General features: G+C 43.8%; 1 protein-coding gene across 10 annotated transcripts in view; it reads left to right on the top strand.

Annotated features, from left to right (window-relative positions):
• MLLT10 (MLLT10 histone lysine methyltransferase DOT1L cofactor) overlaps positions 1-18,001 on the top strand; it is a 236,833-nt gene that overhangs the window by 83,077 nt on the left and 135,755 nt on the right. For 9 of the 10 annotated variants that reach the window (XM_050942281.1, XM_050942280.1, XM_050942289.1 and 6 more), the window contains one exon: positions 16,079-16,172. In XM_050942281.1, coding sequence (XP_050798238.1) covers positions 16,079-16,172 — 94 coding nt within the window. Of the gene's footprint in view, positions 1-14,138; positions 14,942-16,078; positions 16,173-18,001 lie in introns of those variants that run through there. The other variant, XM_050942288.1, reaches the window with a different exon arrangement.

Raw genomic sequence — 18,001 nt, 5'->3', positions numbered from 1 at the left:
TGGGTGAGGAGGATATGGGTTTGGGAGGAGGGCAGGCAGTGATACAGGGGCTGCAGCAGCGGTCTGTGTTCCTGCTTCCTTTCTTGCAGCTCCACCAGACGCTTGAGCATGTCAGTTTACTCCCCCATTAGTCTCAGCATTGCATCCTGCCTCCTCTGATCGTGGTCCTCCCATCGCATTCATTTAACGCTTTCCTAGACTCTGCCATTGTTTGCCTCCACGCATTCTGCTGAGCTCTTTCAGTGCGGGAGGACTGCATGAGCTCTGACAACATGTTGTCACAAGTGTGTTCTTTTCGCCTTCTAATCTGCACTAGCCTCTGGGACAGAGATGATTAGGGGGAGCATAGAAACATTTGCAGCTGCGGGAGGAAGAAAAAGGGAGAATAGTATTTAAAAAGATACATTTTAGAGAGCAAAGGTAAGACTATTTCACACTGAATCAAGTGATTCACATTACATAGCACGTGCTTTTGGTACAAGGTCGCATTTTGCCTCATCTATTGAGTGCCTGCCGGTTTGGTGTGAGACATCACACATGCTCGGCTGGGCAACAGAATTCAGCTTGCAGGCTGCCATGGTAAGGCAAAGAGTTTCGGCTTCTTCAACTTTCATAACACTTGGGAATGATTTCAAACAACAGCGCCCTCCTTTCCCATACCAAGCAAAGACTGTTGGGTTGGCCATTTAAAAAGAGGGGCTGCGGTTTCAGGGTGAACGTGCAGCATAACCCTAACCCTCCCCCCAATTCTCTGGGATGATCGCTTCACACTCTCCCTTCCCCCACCGTGCAGCTAGTATCAGGGAAGATCCCTGTCAGCCAAAAGCAAACAGCCGAGCAGGAATGGGCACATCTGAATGTCTCCTTAAACAAATTTCCCGTATTTCAGCCAAGTGACCATGAATGATATCACTCTCTTGAGGCTAACACAGAGATAAAGAATGGATGTTGCTTGAATGCCACCAAAACCTGGGCCCATTCACTGCAATGCTTTGTTCTGCAATGATTCCAGACTACTTGCTACTGGCTTATGTCCAACCATGGAGTACGGATAAGACTGCCCTCCCCAGAAACCTTCTGCAAGGGCTTTTAGAGTACCTCCAGGAGAGCTTCATGGAGATGTCTCTGGAGGATTTCTGCTCCATCCCCAGACACGTTAACAGTCTTTTCCAGTAGCTGTACTGGCCACGAATGCATCCCAAGTCTTCAGGGCAGATTAATCACTGAACATGGTTGCTTTTAACCCTGTATCATATTTACAAAGGTACACTCAGCAGAAGTGCCTTCTCCAGCTTCATGGTCCAGGAGCCTGCCTTGGGAGGGTTGGGAGGATATTGGCTCCAAGATGATGAACAGTTCCTGGCTGTTGGGGAGAAGGGATTCTCCGCTTGCCTGGCGTGCACCATCCTCAACCTCATCCTCATCCTCCTTATCCTTGTTGCATGAGACTCCCCCCTTGCAGGTGTCCACAGACAGTGGGGGTAGTGGTAGGGTCCCCCCTCAAAAAATTGCATGCAGCTCATCATAGAAGCAGCATGTATGGGGCTCTGACCTGGAACAACAGTTTGCCTCCTTTGTTTTTTGATTGGTTTGCCTGAGCTCCTTAATTTTCACGCCCCGCTGCTGTGTGTCCCTGTTGCAGCCTCTGCCCATCATGCCCTTGGAGATTTTGGCATATATATTGGCATTTCGTCTTTTTGAATGGAGTTCTGCCTGCACTGATTCTTCTCCCCATACAGCGATCATATCTGGTACCTCTCATTAGCTCCATGCTGGAGCTCTTTTGCAATTCTGGGACTGCATGGTCACCTGTGCTGATGAGCTCGCCACGCTGGCCAAACAGGAAGTAAAATTCAAAAGTTCTTGGGGCTTTTCCTGTTTACCTGGCCAGTGCATCCGAGTTGAGAGTGCTGTCCAGAGCGGTCACAATGGAGCACTCTAGGATAGCTCCCAGAGACCAATACCGTCGAATTGCATCCACACTACCCCAAATTCGACCCAGCAAGATCAGTTTTAGCACTAAACCCCTTGCTGTGGAGGAGTAGAGAAATCGATTTTAAGAGACCTTTAAGTCGACAAAACAGGCTTGGTCGTGTGGATGGGTGCAGGGTTAAATCGATCTAACGCTGCTAAATTCGACCTAAACTCATAGTGTAGACCAGGGCTAAGTGACAACACCCCATTTACTGGGCATCTACACTCTAGCACAAGAAAGTGCAACATGGCAAAATGGATAATGTTTTCTATCTGTGTCACCATCGTTGGATAACACCAGTGGATTCCCACATCCCTGTCATCTTGGAATCTCTCCTATCCTTAAAAACTTCAGGTCTGTGGGTACACGTAGGAGCTATTAGCACTTGTCATCCTCTGGTTGACAGCCACTCTATCTTCACCCATCCTCTGACTGTATGTTTTCTAATGGACATCGTTAGAAGTTTTCCCCGAAGCTGAAATCTACCTGGACTTGGGATCTCAGTCTAGTCCTATCAGCATGAAGGAAGGCTCTGTTTGAATCCATAGCACACCTGTTGATGAGGGTTGCTTTTCTGTCAGCCATCACGTCAGCCAAAAGAGTAGTTGAGCTGAGGGCCCTTATGACTGATCTACCTTACATGATCTTCCATAGGGATAAAGTCTTCCTGGTATTACACTCAAAATACACTCCGAGTTGATCTTAGAATTCCATCTAAATCATACTATTCACTTACTTGTCTTCTTTCCAAAGTTGTATACCACCAGTGAGAATAGAAACTTTCTCTCTGTGTGTCTCTCTTGAGGCATGGCATTCTACCTGCAGAGGACTAAATCCTTTAGGAAATTACCTATTTGTTGTTTGTATTCTTTGTGCAGCATATGAGTGATGAAGCAATCTTGTCCCAAAGACTATCCAAATGGATTTCGGGTTGCATCCTGCTCTGTTACAAGCAGATAGGGACCTCTCCCCCCGCAAGGGATCAGAGCCCACTTGACTAGAGCACAGGTTGCATCACTAGCCTCGCTCCAAAAGGTTGTTCTGGAAATCTGTAAAGTGGCACAATGTGTGATTCTGTTCAGGCTTTCATGAGACATTATGCCCTAAGCATTATGCAGGTATCTACTGCTGACTCATCCTTTGGCAGAGATGGTACAGCAGGGGTCCTTGAACCCTCCTTCTCAACGAATATGGCTTGTGAGTCACTCCCAGTGGAGTACACATAAGGAACAACACTTGAAGAAGAAAGGTAGGTTATTTACCTTCCAGTAACCGGGATTCTTCAAGATGTGTGGTCCTTATCTGTATTGCATTACTTGCCCTCTTTCTGCTCTGCAGCAGAGCCTTATACTAGGTTATTCATAGTAGAAAGGTACCAGAGAAAGAGTTGATATGCACCACACCTTATGCCCTTGGTTTGGAATGTGAGGAGAGAAGAAGGGGCACAGGCATGAACCAACAGTCAGGGCTAGCAAATTTCTTCTAGTCTCAAGTGCGTGGAGAATGTATGCACCCACACTGGAATAAAGATAAGGACCATATATCTCGAAGAGCCAGTTACTGGGATGTAAGTAATCTTTCTTTTCCACTTCCAGTTTAACTTATTGAAGCTTTACTTTGAGCAGTCTCAACTATCAAAGGATAACTTGTATATACAGTTTATTCAAAACCACAACAAATTATGAAAAAATTTCTGGAGTGTATATATAAATATTAATTCTTGCTGCATCTATTCTGCTGTAGCATATTGTCCAGATACAAATTATCTGGTTTTATCCTCTTTCTTTAAGCAGTGCAGCATTGTTTCAGCATTCATCATTTGCTTGTGTGTGCCAGTCCACAGTGCAATTGCAATGTTTTGCCAAATCTGTGAAATGTTGTTTAACTAGCCTAAGATGAATTAATTACGCTTTTTTTTTCAGTCCAGTCAAGCTCATTTTTAATACATATCTTATTTTTCATGGTGAACAGTGAATTTCAAGTTTTCTTTGAGCATGAAAATAATATTTAAGGCTTGCTCCTAAAAAAATTTTTATACATGAATAACTTCAACCATGCATATAGTCCCATTAACTCAATGGGATTACTTGCATGCCTTCAGTTTCTCATGTGGATAAGTGTTTGCAGGACAAGGGCCTTAGTTATATTTTGTACTTCCAGTTCCTTTATCATTCATTGCTCCTCTTCTCTCCCACCCTTGAAGCCCAATTTATAAAATGAATGCCATGAAACAACATATTTCTGTGTAAAAAATGTGTTCATGCCTTTCCTAATCCTGGTGCTTTTTGGTATTCCGTGATTAGATATGTAAACAGATATGTGAAGTAGCATGATACTTAATCAAAGGGACTGGAATTACGTTCTTGGTCAACTCCAGGTTCTGTTGGTTTTGGGGGACACATAACTTTTGTAAAATAGAGGGAATGTGGAATAATACAGGGTAAATAAAGAGATATAAATCTAGTTTTGTGATATCTGGGCTAATAAAAAGGAGGGTTGAAAAGAAAAATTGGGGTTTGTATAGCTTTGTTCCTTGAGTGTTTGCACATGTCCATTCCACTTTAGGTGTTTGCGCACTAGTGCACTGGAGCCGGAGAACTTCTTCTGATAGTTGTACCCATTGGGGCAGCACATCTACCTTCCATGCTCTGATGCTGCTAGCTGAGAGTCTAAAGGCATAGTTGCCCCAACTCTCCTCAGTTCCTTCTCACCGCCCAGGGTTGGTAGTTGGAGCGTGAGTGAGTGCTTTTCTATCCTTACCTTTCTCCTGTAGATCTTGTCTAAAGATATATTTTCCTGTATATAGTTCTTTAGCTTAGTTAAATTAGTTAGTTTGTAGTGGTACCCTATAAAAAGTTTCCTTTATACTCAGTTTTTGTTCATTTTGTTCTTTCTCAAGCTTTGGCTTGGTACAGGGGCATGCTGAAATGCCTGGCTGTCAAATGCTGTTCTGGTTGTAAGTCCATGCCAATCAGCAGGCCCCACTCCAGCTGTTCAAAGTGCACAGGGCAGCATCACGTTATGCATAAGTGCCCTCTTTGCAGAGTGTTTAAGACCCAAATGAAGAAGCTGAGGGAGGTCTGACTTCAACACATCTTAATGGTGCCTTGTGTCCTCACTTGGTACCTACCCATTCAGTACATGGGATTTTGAACTTGACTCCTTTCCAGAGTGTGCTGCTTGACTCAGTGGCTTCCTTGTATTGAAGGGAGCAAGAGAGAAGACACCACTCTCTGTCCCAGATACCATATAAGCACCAGGAGAATTCTAGCACCTGTATTTCCTTGGCCAGAAGAAGTCTTCCTCTTTGTGGGCTAAGTCTCCTTGGGACTCTCACAGAAGGAAGTTGGGTTTTCATGGTAGAGCAGTCACAGTGCGGTGGTACCATGGAAAAAGATTCCGTTGACTAGACCTTCAACAGCATTGAGTTCCTCCTTGGTGTGTGGCAGAGATGTTTGTGACCATCAGAGACCTTCTGTGTCTGTCAATACTGGACTTACCGCTGATGCAGGATGAGAGTGCAGACTATTCTAGGCATGCAGGTGCCAACTCCAGGATCTACCTTGATACCTGTATATAAGCACTGTCAATATCAAACCTGGCATCAGCACTGTCTGGTTCTGGTGCATTGGAATTTTGGACTAAAGGCATGGCCATAGGAAAGCCCTATATGCTACAGCTGGTACTGTCCACGTCTCCTTAGTCCTGTAACTGGCTTCTCTACCTGGTACTGCACCTCCTTGGCATTCTGAAGCCAGTTCATTGTCTGACTTTTGAAGTGGTTTCTACAGGTTGGATTTCTATTTCAGAAGGTCACCAGGGTTCACCCTTTTCTTCAGTGTATAGATCAAGATCTGAGTACCATGATCCTTACAGTAGCTGGTCAAGAGACAGATTGCCATGGGGCTGGGCTCCAGTACCTTATCAAATGCAGCAGTGGCTCTTCTGAAATCTCTGAGGACTTCCTACTGATTCCAGGGCTGCTTCTCTATGTCATCATGCTACGAGATCCCCACAGAGATACAATTCCCAGTACTGATATCGTTACCCAGCAATCTGTGAAAGTTATTCAACATGCTTCAGATCCTCCGATGGAGGAGATCTCATTACCACCAGAGCAGATTCACACTGATTCCTCTGCTCAATACTTCCTCCTGTTCTCTGGATGAGGTTATAGTGCCAGAGTTGTAATCTCCAGTTGCAGATGACTACAAAACCTATCAGGGTCTGTTGAAGAGGGTGGCCACTGACCTGAGAATGCAGGTTGAACTGGTCCAGGATTACCCTCACAAGCTAGGGGGCATTTTGTATTCCACAAGTCCTTCGAGAGCAGCTTCGCCTATTGATGTATCTGTATTAGAGCCCTGGAAAATCCTTTGGCAGAGTCTTGCTTTTCTGACTCTTACTACTAAAGGAATTGAGAGAAGCTACATCATCTGGTGGCAGTGATTGATTGAAAAGGCCAGAAAAGGGCATTTTCAATCAACTCCCAAAGTTAAGGATTCAAAGAAATTAGATTTATTTAGGGGCTAGGTATCAGAGGGGTAGCCGTGTTAGTCTGGATCTGTAAAAAGCAATAGAAAGTCCTGTGGCACCTTTAAGACTAACAGATGTATTGGAGCATACGCTTTCATGGGTGAATACCCCCTTTGTCAGACGCATGTTAGGGGATAGGTTTATTCATGCTCAGGTTTACAGTTCAGGATTGTGACCCATTGGACTTTGTTGTCCTATTATGATTATTCAGTGTGGGACTCAACGTACAAATTTACTGACAAGCTGCCAGATATTATGAATGAGTTCAAGGCTCTTTGAAATGAATCTGATTGCTTGTACATCTTTGCAGGCTGCACTGGATGGGGCCGATTTGGGCTGCTTGTGTCATGGCAACAATGGTGATCATGTGTCATGCTTCCTGGTTTCAGTCATCAGGTTTACCTTCTGAAGTTTGGCAGATCATTGAGGACTTATCCACCAAGGGCTCCAACTTTTTCTCTGAGAAAGACAGATGAAGCTCTGCATTCTCTTAAGGATTCAGGGGTGACGGTGAAATCCTTTAGCATTTACACTCCAGTCCAAGAAGAAAGCAGTTCTGTCCTCAGACCCAACAGAGGTACTCTTTCTACCCGACTAGACAGTCAAATCAATCCAGGAGATGACAGAGCTCTCAGAAAGAGATTATCTCCTTCACCTCCATTTTCTGCTACCTCCAACCATCAGACTTCTTCCAACCTGTCTGCTTGATTCCTTGACAGCAAATCACTCTATTTGATCTCACCTCCCTTTGGCAGCCACTTGTCCCACTTCCTAAGGTCTTGGTCCCACATTAGAACCCACCTGTCTGTTGTAAGCACGATGGAACTGAGATATACCCTGCAATTCACTTCTGTTCCCCATCCCTTTTCAGGGACCATTCTCACGAAACTGTAACTAGTCCAAGAGGTGCAGTCTTTATTACAGTGGGGCCCACAGAATAAGTGCCTCTTCAGCATCAGGGAAAGGGATTCTCTTCTGGCTATTTTCTCATTCAAAAATCCAGGGAAAGCTTAAGACCTATTTTAAACCTGCAAAATCTCAACAATTACATAAAGAAGATAAAAATTTTGTAATCATAGCTTTTATTATCCCTTTCCTACCTCGTAACAACTTGTTCGCTGCCCTGGACGTAAAGGATGCATATTTCCATATGACGTTACACCAGAGTCAGGAAGTTTCTAAGATTTGTTGTAGTAGCAGTTCATTATCAGTTCACGATCTCCCCCTTTGTGCTGTCCTCAGGACCCTGAGTATTCACAACATGCAGGATTTCATGTATACCAGTATCTGGATGATTGGTTAGGCCAGGGTCAGTACAGACAGCAAGCAAAGGACAGTACTGAGAAGATGCCTTCCCTCTTAAATGTGTTGGGCCTGATAATCAATGATGAAAAGTCAGTTTTACTCCCTGTAGAAAGAATTGAATTTACAGGGGTGGCTCTCAATTTGACATTGGCAAAGGCATACTTATCTCAGGCCAGATTTCAAGTGATTTTTGACCTGTGCTCACAGTTCAAGGTGTATTTCAGTATAACTGTAAAGAATTGCCTGAAACTTTTGTGCCACATGGTAGCTTGCACATACCTGATTCAGTATGCCAGACTTGACTTCTGGGTAATGGAAAGGTGGTTGATGTCTACCATCCCTCTTGCAATCCACTAGATATGCTGACACATATCTGCGTCTATCTTGTCTTCTTGAAACTGATGGATGGTCTTTGACAATGTATGCACTGGAGTTCCCTTTGTTCCAACATTTCCCTCCATGACCTTAGTCAGAGATGTGTCAGGTAGGTACCCCTTTGCCAAGAACCATTGGTTTCCGGTCGTCCTACATCCAGAATGGCATTTATCTCAAGGCTTCTCACTTCCCCAGATCTGAGAACTGTGTAGCTGACCATTTCATGAGATCATTCAGCAACGATCATGAATGGTTTCTCAGGCCTGGTTCATAAAGTCTATTTTTCAGATTTGGGGAATGCTAGAAGTGAACCTGTTTACCACACAACAGAACAGGAAATGTCACCAGTTTTATTCAAGAGGAGTTCTTAGTCCATGGTCCATGATGGATGCTTCTCTATGCTTTTCCTCCCATACCTTTGGTGCCCAGGGTACTGGGCAAATTCAGACAAGTTTATGCTCTTCTGGTTTTTGATAGTGACAGCCTGGCCTCATCAGCACTGGTTCTCTGACCTTTTGAACCTCTCTACTTGAAGTGCCATAACTCTTCCATAAGTCCCATAACTCTTCCACTTAATTTTGCAGGGCAGTGACCAGGCTCTGCATCCCATCCCTCTCAGCCTACATCCGACTACGTGGATTCTCAGTCGGTAGCTGCTTGAGAAGCAGTCTGTTTTGCTGTATTGCAGAATGTTCTTTTAAATAGCAGAAAGTTCTGCACCAGATTCACTTGCTTCCTGGAATGGAATAGGTTTTCATTGTTACCCCAGCAGAAGGATGTAAGCCATTATTTTCAGTTTATTTTGGGTTGGGTACTCCACCTGAAAGGAACAGGTCTTTTAGTCAGTTCCATGAGAGTGCATTTAGCTGCCATCTCTGCATTCCAGCCTCACATAGATGGGTGGAGAAAATCAACCTCCCATTTGACTCTTTGGTGCTGAAAAGGTTTGGATAGATTTCCCTCCTCTTAGAGATCCAATACTATCCTAGGATTTAAATTTGGTTCTTTTGTTGTTATTGTGGGGTCCCTTTGAAACTATAACTACATATGCCATCTTTGCTCTCTTGATGAAGATAGCATTCTTAGTAGCTATTGCTTTGGTCAGGAGAGCTGTGAAGCATCAGGCTTTTATGGATGACCCTTCTTATGCTGTCTTTGACAGAGGCAAAGTGGGTTTACATCCATACTCCAAATTTCTTACCAACGTGGCTTCCAATTTTCACATAAATCAGACTATATTCTTGCCAACTTTCTTTCTGAAACCCCACCCTCACAAAGATGAGGATAAAGTTCATTCTTTGGCTGTCATCAGAATGTTCACATTTTATCTAGACAAGACTAAGGAGTTGTGATCATGCCTGTAACTATTTGTCTCTGTTCCCGATAGAATGAAGAAGTCTGTTATCTCTGAGGATATTTTACTGAATTTCCTCCTACATTTAATTGTGTTATGATATTGCTGAAGTTCTACTACCCCAGAGAGTTTTAGCAGACTCTACAAGGGCTCAAGCTGCTTCAGCATCTTTCCTGAGTCATGTTCCCACTACCAACATATTTAGGGGATGCCATCAGGTCTTCTGTTCAAATGTTCACTGTCCTTTATGCCATCTTCCATGCCTCTGGAGATGATGCTAAAATTGGGAGAGTATTGCTGTAGTCTTTGTTTCAATAGACTCTGATACTTGTCCCCGTTTGGAACTGTTTGTGAGTAACATGAAGTGGAATGGACATGCAGTCACTTGAAGAAGAAAAAAGTTGCATATCTGCTTACTATTGTTCTTCAAGATGTGTTGTACATGTCTGTTACATGCTCAACCGCCTCGTCTCTGCATCAGAGTTTCTTCAAATATTGGCTTTTAGTGTGAAGGAACTGAAGGGGTTGAGGATGGCTCTGCTCCTTTTACACTCTTGGCTGGCAGCATGAGAGTGCGAAGGGCGCATGCACCTCCCTGTGGAAGTATTATGGGGAAAAAAATTCTCCTGGCACTTGTGCACAGGCGCTTGAAGTGGAATGGACACGTGCAACACATCTCGAACAACAGTTCCAGAATAGATATGTAACTGTTTTTTATCAAAAATTTGAACCAACCTGGAAGTATATTTGTGTCAAACTTAAATTAGTCAAACCTGACTAAAAGAGATAATGTCTTGAGTACTTTGAGGCGCACATTTGCTGAGGTTGTCTGTGTTTAAAAAAAAATAAAATAAAAATCAAGCTAGACTAAGTCCTTAATATTAATAGAAAAGCTTTTGATTTTTTTTAATGTGATGAAATGTGTGAAGTACTTGTTTAAATCCAAACATTTCCTTGCAGCATTTGTAACCAAAATTTTGCATTATTGTGCTAATGAAAAAGAAATGGAAAATGAAACTAAATCTATTTTCAGTGTCCAAATTGATTGCTGCATAGAAAATAAATCAACAATGCAATTGATAAAAAGCAAATTTGTTTTTTATTCCTTTGAATAGTGTCCCAGTGGGTGCTCCACTATAGGGGTACTTGCGTTCTTGCACTGCTGATCAGAGTACTTCAGCAGCAGTGTCTGTTAGGCCCACATATGTGCTCTCTCTCTTCGTGCTCTGCCATGAGGCTAGCCAGCGCTCGTGAGCTAACCCCCCTCAGTTCCTTCTCAACTGCCCCTGGCTAGAGACAGCTCTTTGTTCTCCCTTAAGATCATTACTTTTGCTTTACATTTCTATAACTAAGTTAGTGCCCTAGTACTTACTTGTAAGTTTCAGTTTCCGCTTTCATTTTTTTTCAATGAAAGTAAAAAAGACTTTTTCCTGCTTTTTCTCATTGGGGACCCTTCCCCCAATGGGGTGTGCCCGGTTCACTGGGCTTCAAGAAGTGCCTCTCCTGCAAAGAGACTATCCCAGTTGCAGACAAGCACTTCCAGTGCATACACTGCCTCAGGGAAGGCCCTATTCCACAAAAATGTGGTCTCTGCCAGAAACTCAGACCCAGGTCTCTTAAGGACAACGAGCTGAGCCACAAGATTATCTTCATGGAGATGGCTCTCTGGACCTGCGCCAAGAGTTGCCTGGCAGACATGCGTCTTTCCCACAGCCCATAACATCCAAAGGCTGTGGGTTAAAGAAACCAGGTGATGACCCCTCTCATACGTCATTGAAAAAGAGAGTGGGAAGTCCCCACAGTGAGCTGAAAGCTGGCTGTAAACTATCTTCAGTGTGCTTGGTACCATCAGTACTGAGTCAGTCCCAGCCTGGTATGCAAAGTTCATGAAGATCTGTAGCGGCAAGTGCTGTTGATGTGCCTACCTGATGGACATAGGCACTGAGTCAACAGCACTGAGGGACAAGGATAGGATTAAGCGCTCCTCTAAGAAGACGTTTCCAATATTTGATACTCCATTAGCGCTGTCATGGATGCCCCATCAGCACTAGAGCAGTTGGTGTGGGCAAGATCTCCATCCTCCCTGGTATTGCCAGTGGCATCAAGTTGATTGGTACCGCTGGAATTCTGTCACTCAAGAGACCTCTGCGTATCTAATGTACCAGAGTCTCCTCAGAATAGGGATCTCTGCCCTGAGTATCTGTATGGCACAGGAGTCTTCTCTGCTGCCCTGCCACGCTCTCCCACTCTCAAGTGTGTACTTGGACAGCAAAGTAGAGGAGGCAATATTGCAATACTTCTCCCAGGCTCCCTATGGTGTCCAATACCAACAGGGCTCTTGAGCATAGCCTCAGATGGCCCCACCACCATCACCTTGATATGGTCAACCATGGGCACCACCACTGCCTCAATGGTCCTACTGGGACCCTTGGGCTTCATATTGCTCCCATGCCTCTCGGGTTTCTAGCCCTACCAGAGAACCCTTGAGATGCACCCCTTTCGCCGCGGCATCTGGAACTTTGGAACCTCCAAATGAAATTGTGGTGGAACGGGAGGATGACATTGGGGAAGAGGTGACCCCAAGGACCATATCCTCCTCCTTCCTGCCCAGATGAGGCCGTTATACCTCTCCCACCATCTCTGGCTGATGACTTTTGCCTCTTCCAGGACCTAGCGAAGAGAGCGGCAGACACTCTTAAGATATTGCTAGAAGAAGTCAAGGACACCCACCACAAACTCCTTGATATACTCCATTCATCCTTGTCCTCAAAAATTGCCCTCCCTACTAGTGAGTCTCTCCTGGACCCTGCAAACCAAATGACAGACTCCAGCATCGTTATCACCTACCTGCAAGCAGGTGGATACAAAAATGTTATGTCCCAGCAAGGGAGACAGAATTCCTCTTCTTCCACCTTCCACACAACTCCATTGTGGTGGATTCTGTTAATTCTCGTGGCCATCAAAACCAGATGAGGTCCACTCTCTACGATGAGGATTAGAAGCATTTGGATCTTTTTGGGAGGAAAATGTAATCCTTGGCCATGCTACAGTTTCAAATAGCCAATTACCAAGCCCTAATGGCAAAATACAGCTACGGAAACTGTTGGAAACTGAACTATTTTATTGAACTGCTGCCTGAGTCACACCTCAACCAATTTAAAGCCATTATTCAAGACTGACAGTTAGTGGCCAAGATAGCACTATAATCTGCCCTCAATGCAGCTGACAGAATGGCCAGGTCCATCTCCACTGCAGTGATTATGAAACGTGCATTGTGGCTACCTCTGTCAAGCTTCCCAAAAGAAGTTCAGTCAATAATTGAAGACCTTCCCTTTGAAGGCATTAAGCTCTTCATGGAGAAGATGGACGCCTTTCTTCACACACTAAAGGATTCTAGGACAACCCTCTGCTCAGTAGGTATCTACACACTAGGATGAAAGAGGAAATTTAGTCCACAGCCACATCATAAGTCATGCACCTCCTGATACCTGACTCAGCACTACTACGAGCCACAGAGAGAGAAAACTATGTTCTCTAGGCGTCAACCATTTGGCCCACAATTTTCCATGTCCCAGCCATACACTTCCAAGCGCTAGTTTTGATGTGTTGATTGAGGCGTTTATAGACCACTCCTCCCAACTGCTGCAGCTGACCACCACTATCTACCAATTTGGCTTATGCCTGAGAATGCATAAGATCGAACCGATGGGTCTTGGAGATTGTTTGTTTGCAATGGGTACTCCTTACCCTCTCCACAACACCCTTTCCCGTCCTCCTTCAGGGACCCTTCTCAATGAACATAAGATCATATGAATGGCCATACTGGGTCAGACCAAAGGTCCATATAGCCCAGTATCCTGTCTTCTGACAGTGGCCAATGCCAGGTTCTTAGAAGGAATGAACAGAACAGGTAATCAGCAAGTGATCCATCCACTGTTGCCCATTCCCAGCTTCCGGCAACAGAGGAAGAGACACCATCCCTGCTAATAGCCATTGATGGACCTATCCTTCGTGAACCTATCTAGTTCTCTTTTGAACCCTGTTAGTATCTTGGCCTTCACAACATTCTCTGGCAACGAGTTCCACAGGTTGACTGCATTATGTAAAGAAATACTTACTTTCCTCAGTCACCCAGTTTTGTGAGATCCCTTTGTAACCCTTCACAGTCTGTTTTGGACTTAACTATCTTAAGTAGTTGTATATCGTCTGCAAATTTTGCTGCCTCACTGTTTACCCCATTTTCGAGATCATTTATGAGTATGTTGAACAGCGCTGGTTCCAATACAGATCCCAGGAGGGCATCACTATTTACTTCTCTCCATTCTGAATACTAATAATTTATTCCTACTCTTTGTTTCCTGTCTTTTAACCAGTTACTGATCCAGGAGAAGACCTTCCATCTTATCCCATGACAATTTACTTTGCTTAAGAGCCTTTAGTGACTTTGTTAAAGGCTTTCTGAAAATCTAAGTACACCATAGCCATTGTATCACCCTTGTTTAGATGCTTCTTGACCCTCGCAAATAATTCTACTGAATTGGTGAGGCACAGTTTCCCTTTTCAAAAACCATGTTGACTCTTCCTGAACAAATTATGTTCATATATGTTTCTGATAATTCTGTTCTTTACTATCATTTCAACCAATTTGCCTGGTATTGAAGTTAGGCTTGCTAGCCTGTGATTGCCAGGATTACCTCTTGAGCCTTTAAAAAAAATTGGTATAGCATAAACTGACTTCCAGTTATCTGGTACAGAAGCTGCTTTAAATGATTTAATACCACAGTTAGTAGTTCTGCAATTTTACATTTGAGTTCCTTCAGAACTCATGGGTAAATACCATCTGGTCCTGGTGACTTATTACCGTTTAGTTTATCAGTTTGTTCCAAAACCTCCTCTAATGACTCCTCACTCTGGGACAGTTCCTCAGATTTGTCACCTAACTAGAATGGCTCAAGTTGAGGAATATCTCTCACATCCTCAGCTGTGAAGACTAATGCAAAGAATTCATGTAGTTTCTCCACAATGGCCTTATCCCCCTTGAGTGCTCCTTTAACATTTTGATTATCCAGTGACCCCACTGGTTGTTTAGCAGTCTTCCTGCTTCTGATATACTTAAAAAAAAAAATTAGCCATTACTTTTTGAACCTTTGGCTAGCTGTTTTTCAAGTTATTTTTGGTCTTCCTAATGACTGCGTGGTAGAGAAGGAACTGAGCGGGGCTTAGCCCACATGCACTGGCTGGCCTTGTGGCGGGGCATGAGGAGAGACAGCGGCTGTGCGGGCCCAATGGACACTGCTGCTGAAGTTCTCCAATCTGCAGCACAGGGACACAAGTGCACCTACAGTGGAGCAACCATAGGGGGGACACATCTTGAAGAACCATCATTACCGCACAAAGTGAGTAACTTCTTATTCTACTGAATTATTGCTTTTGACAATTCAATAGAACAAACTATTAATGCAGGCAAGGAAACTTTTGAGGGTATTTAAAAAACATTCATCTGATACTGACTATTTTAAACCTATAAAATTTGTCTTCATTTGTCATGGTACTTTGTTTTATTTAAAAATTCTTTAATCTTTATATCTTCTGTTAATGCATTTCCACTGGTAGGTTAGAAGAGTAGCTGTTAACATGTTCAAGACTTGAACAATTTCTACTGTTGTCTAAAGCATTGGTCTGTTGATAACTCTTCTTTTGCTTAGATAAATGAAGTTTTTGGGGGCAAGAGTTTAAAGGTAGATCTACACTTATGGCAGCGTGTGAAGTACAGATACTGGTTGCCCGGCTAGCATGGGTATAAATGGCACTATAGATGGGAAGGCACTGCTTAGGCAAGTGGAATGCCCTGTATGCCTGAACCCTACGGAATATAGCTTTCATGGCTCTCTACACACCCAGACAGTGCCTCTCATATCTACACTGCTGTATTTAGCAATGTTGTATCTCTCTGCGTCCCCAGTGCTAGTCTTTCCTTGCTGCAGCGAAAGACTGGTAGCGCAGAAAGGCTCTGGTAGCTCCCCCAAACTGAAGCCTTTCTGTGTGGTGGGGAAGAGCTCTGGTAGCTGCTGCTGGAGCCTTTCCCTGCTGTTTTCCCCCTCTGGATCCTTTCAGTGCCTTGTGTAACTACACACAGCAGTGAGTGTGGATGCAGGCTGCCTTTCACTACCCTGTGTAGCTACACGTACCCTACACACTGCCACAAGTGTAGACAAATGTGAACAAATTCAGAGTTGGGAACCATAGTAAGTGACCTGATTTTTTTTTTTAAACGTGTTCTGCAGCTTAGCGAATGTATTGTTGGACTGGTGTCTTATTTAGATGTCTAAATATGGATTTAGTAGTATAGGGGAAGACTTAAGTTAGGCACCACATCGCATTGAGTCAGTGACAGTTGCATGTCCTACTCCTGTTTATGCCTTTTGGAAATCTCCTCACTAACTTTAGGCATCTATATTTGAAAGTCTCTTCTAGAGATTTTGAGGTGATCTGGTATAAAATGACTTTTGATCTTGAATTTTTTTTTTCCCCAGTGCACAGTTTGCAGGACTTCTTTGTGAAGAAGAAGGTAATGGTGCAGATAATGTCCAATACTGTGGCTACTGTAAATACCATTTTAGTAAGCTGGTAAGAATTTATTGATTTCAGTTTATAAAATATGACACTAACTTGAATTTTTACTCAATGACTTGAGTTTCTAACAGCGATTAAAATAGTATTGTATGTGGGTTAGGGTGTTGCTTATACAAGAAACGGAATAAAATTATACGAAATTATATGGAAAATATTCTCGTTTTTTCCTTATGGTAACAATTTAATTTTGAGGGCAGAAATACTTCTTGAAAATGTATTATAGTGTTATGAACAAACGTTTGCTTTGAAATGTATTATCTCTGTCAGAGGAAAATAGGGAGCATGTTTAGACAATTATCAGAGGGGTAGCCGTGTTAGTCTGGATCTGTAAAAGCAGCAAAGAATCCTGTGTCACCTTATAGACTAATAGACGTTTTGGAGCATGAGCTTTCGTGGGTGAATACCCACTTCCTCAGATGCATGTAATGGAAATTTCCAGGGGCAGGTATATATATGCTAGCAAGCAAGCTAGAGATAACGAGGTCAGTTCAATCAGGGAGGATGAGGCCCTGTTCTAGCAGTTGAGGTGTGAAAACCAAGAGAGGAGAAACTGGTTCTGTAATTGGCAAGCCATTCACAGTCTTTGTTCAATCCTGAGCTGATGGTGTCAAATTTGCAGATGAACTGAAGCTCAGCAGTTTCTCTTTGAAGTCTGGTCCTGAAGTTTTTTTGCTGCAGGATGGCCACCTTAAGGTCTGCCATAGTGTGGCCAGGGAGGTTGAAGTGCTCTCCTACAGGTTTTTGTATATTGCCATTCCTAATGTCTGATTTGTGTCCATTTATCCTTTTCCGTAGAGACTGTCCAGTTTGGCCGATGTACATAGCAGAGGGGCATTGCTGGCATATGATGGCGTATATTACATTGGTGGATGTGCAGGTGAATGAACCGGTGATGGTGTGGCTGATCTGGTTAGGTCCTGTGATGGTGTCGCTGGTGTAGATATGTGGGCAGAGTTGGCATCGAGGTTTGTTGCATGGATTGGTTCCTGAGCTAGAGTTATTATGGTGCGGTGTGCAGTTACTAGTGAGAATATGTTTCAGGTTGTCAGGTTGTCTGTGGGCAAGGACTGGCCTGCCACCCAAGGCCTGTGAAAGTGTGGGATCATTGTCCAAGATGGGTTGTAGATCCTTGATGATGCGTTGGAGGGGTTTTAGCTGGGGGCTGTATGTGATGGCCAGTGGAGTCCTGTTGGTTTCTTTCTTGGGTTTGTCTTGCAGTAGGAGGCTTCTGGTACACGTCTGGCTCCGTTGATCTGTTTCCTTATTTCCTCGTGCGGGTATTGTAGTTTTGAGAATGCTTGGTGGAGATTTTGTAGGTGTTGGTCTCTGTCTGAGGGGTTAGAGCAGATGCGGTTGTACCTCAGTGCTTGGCTGTAGACAATGGATCGTGTGATGTGTCCGGGATGGAAGCTGGAGGCATGAAGGTAGGCATAGTGGTCGGTAGGTTTTCGATATAGGGTGGTGTTAACGTGACCATCACTTATTTGCACCGTGGTGTCAAGAAAGTGGACCTCCCGTGTAGATTGGTCCAGGCTGAGGTTGATGGTGGGGTGGAAGCTGTTGAAATCATGGTGGAATTTTTCCAGAGTCTCCTTCCCATGGGTCCAGATGATGAAGATGTCATCAATGTAGCGTAGGTAGAGAAGGGGTGTGAGTGGACGAGAGCTGAGGAAGTGTTTTTCCAGGTCAGCCATAAAGATATTGGCATATTGTGGGGCCATGCGGGTGCCCATAGCAGTGCCACTGATCTAGAGATATATATTGTCATCAAATTTGAAATAGTTGTGTGTAAGTATAAAGGCACAGAGCTCAGCAGCCAGTTG

Source organism: Gopherus flavomarginatus, chromosome 2 (assembly GCF_025201925.1).
Source record: "Gopherus flavomarginatus isolate rGopFla2 chromosome 2, rGopFla2.mat.asm, whole genome shotgun sequence".
Taxonomy (NCBI): domain Eukaryota; kingdom Metazoa; phylum Chordata; order Testudines; family Testudinidae; genus Gopherus; species Gopherus flavomarginatus.
This window is presented reverse-complemented; position numbering and strand designations above follow the sequence as displayed.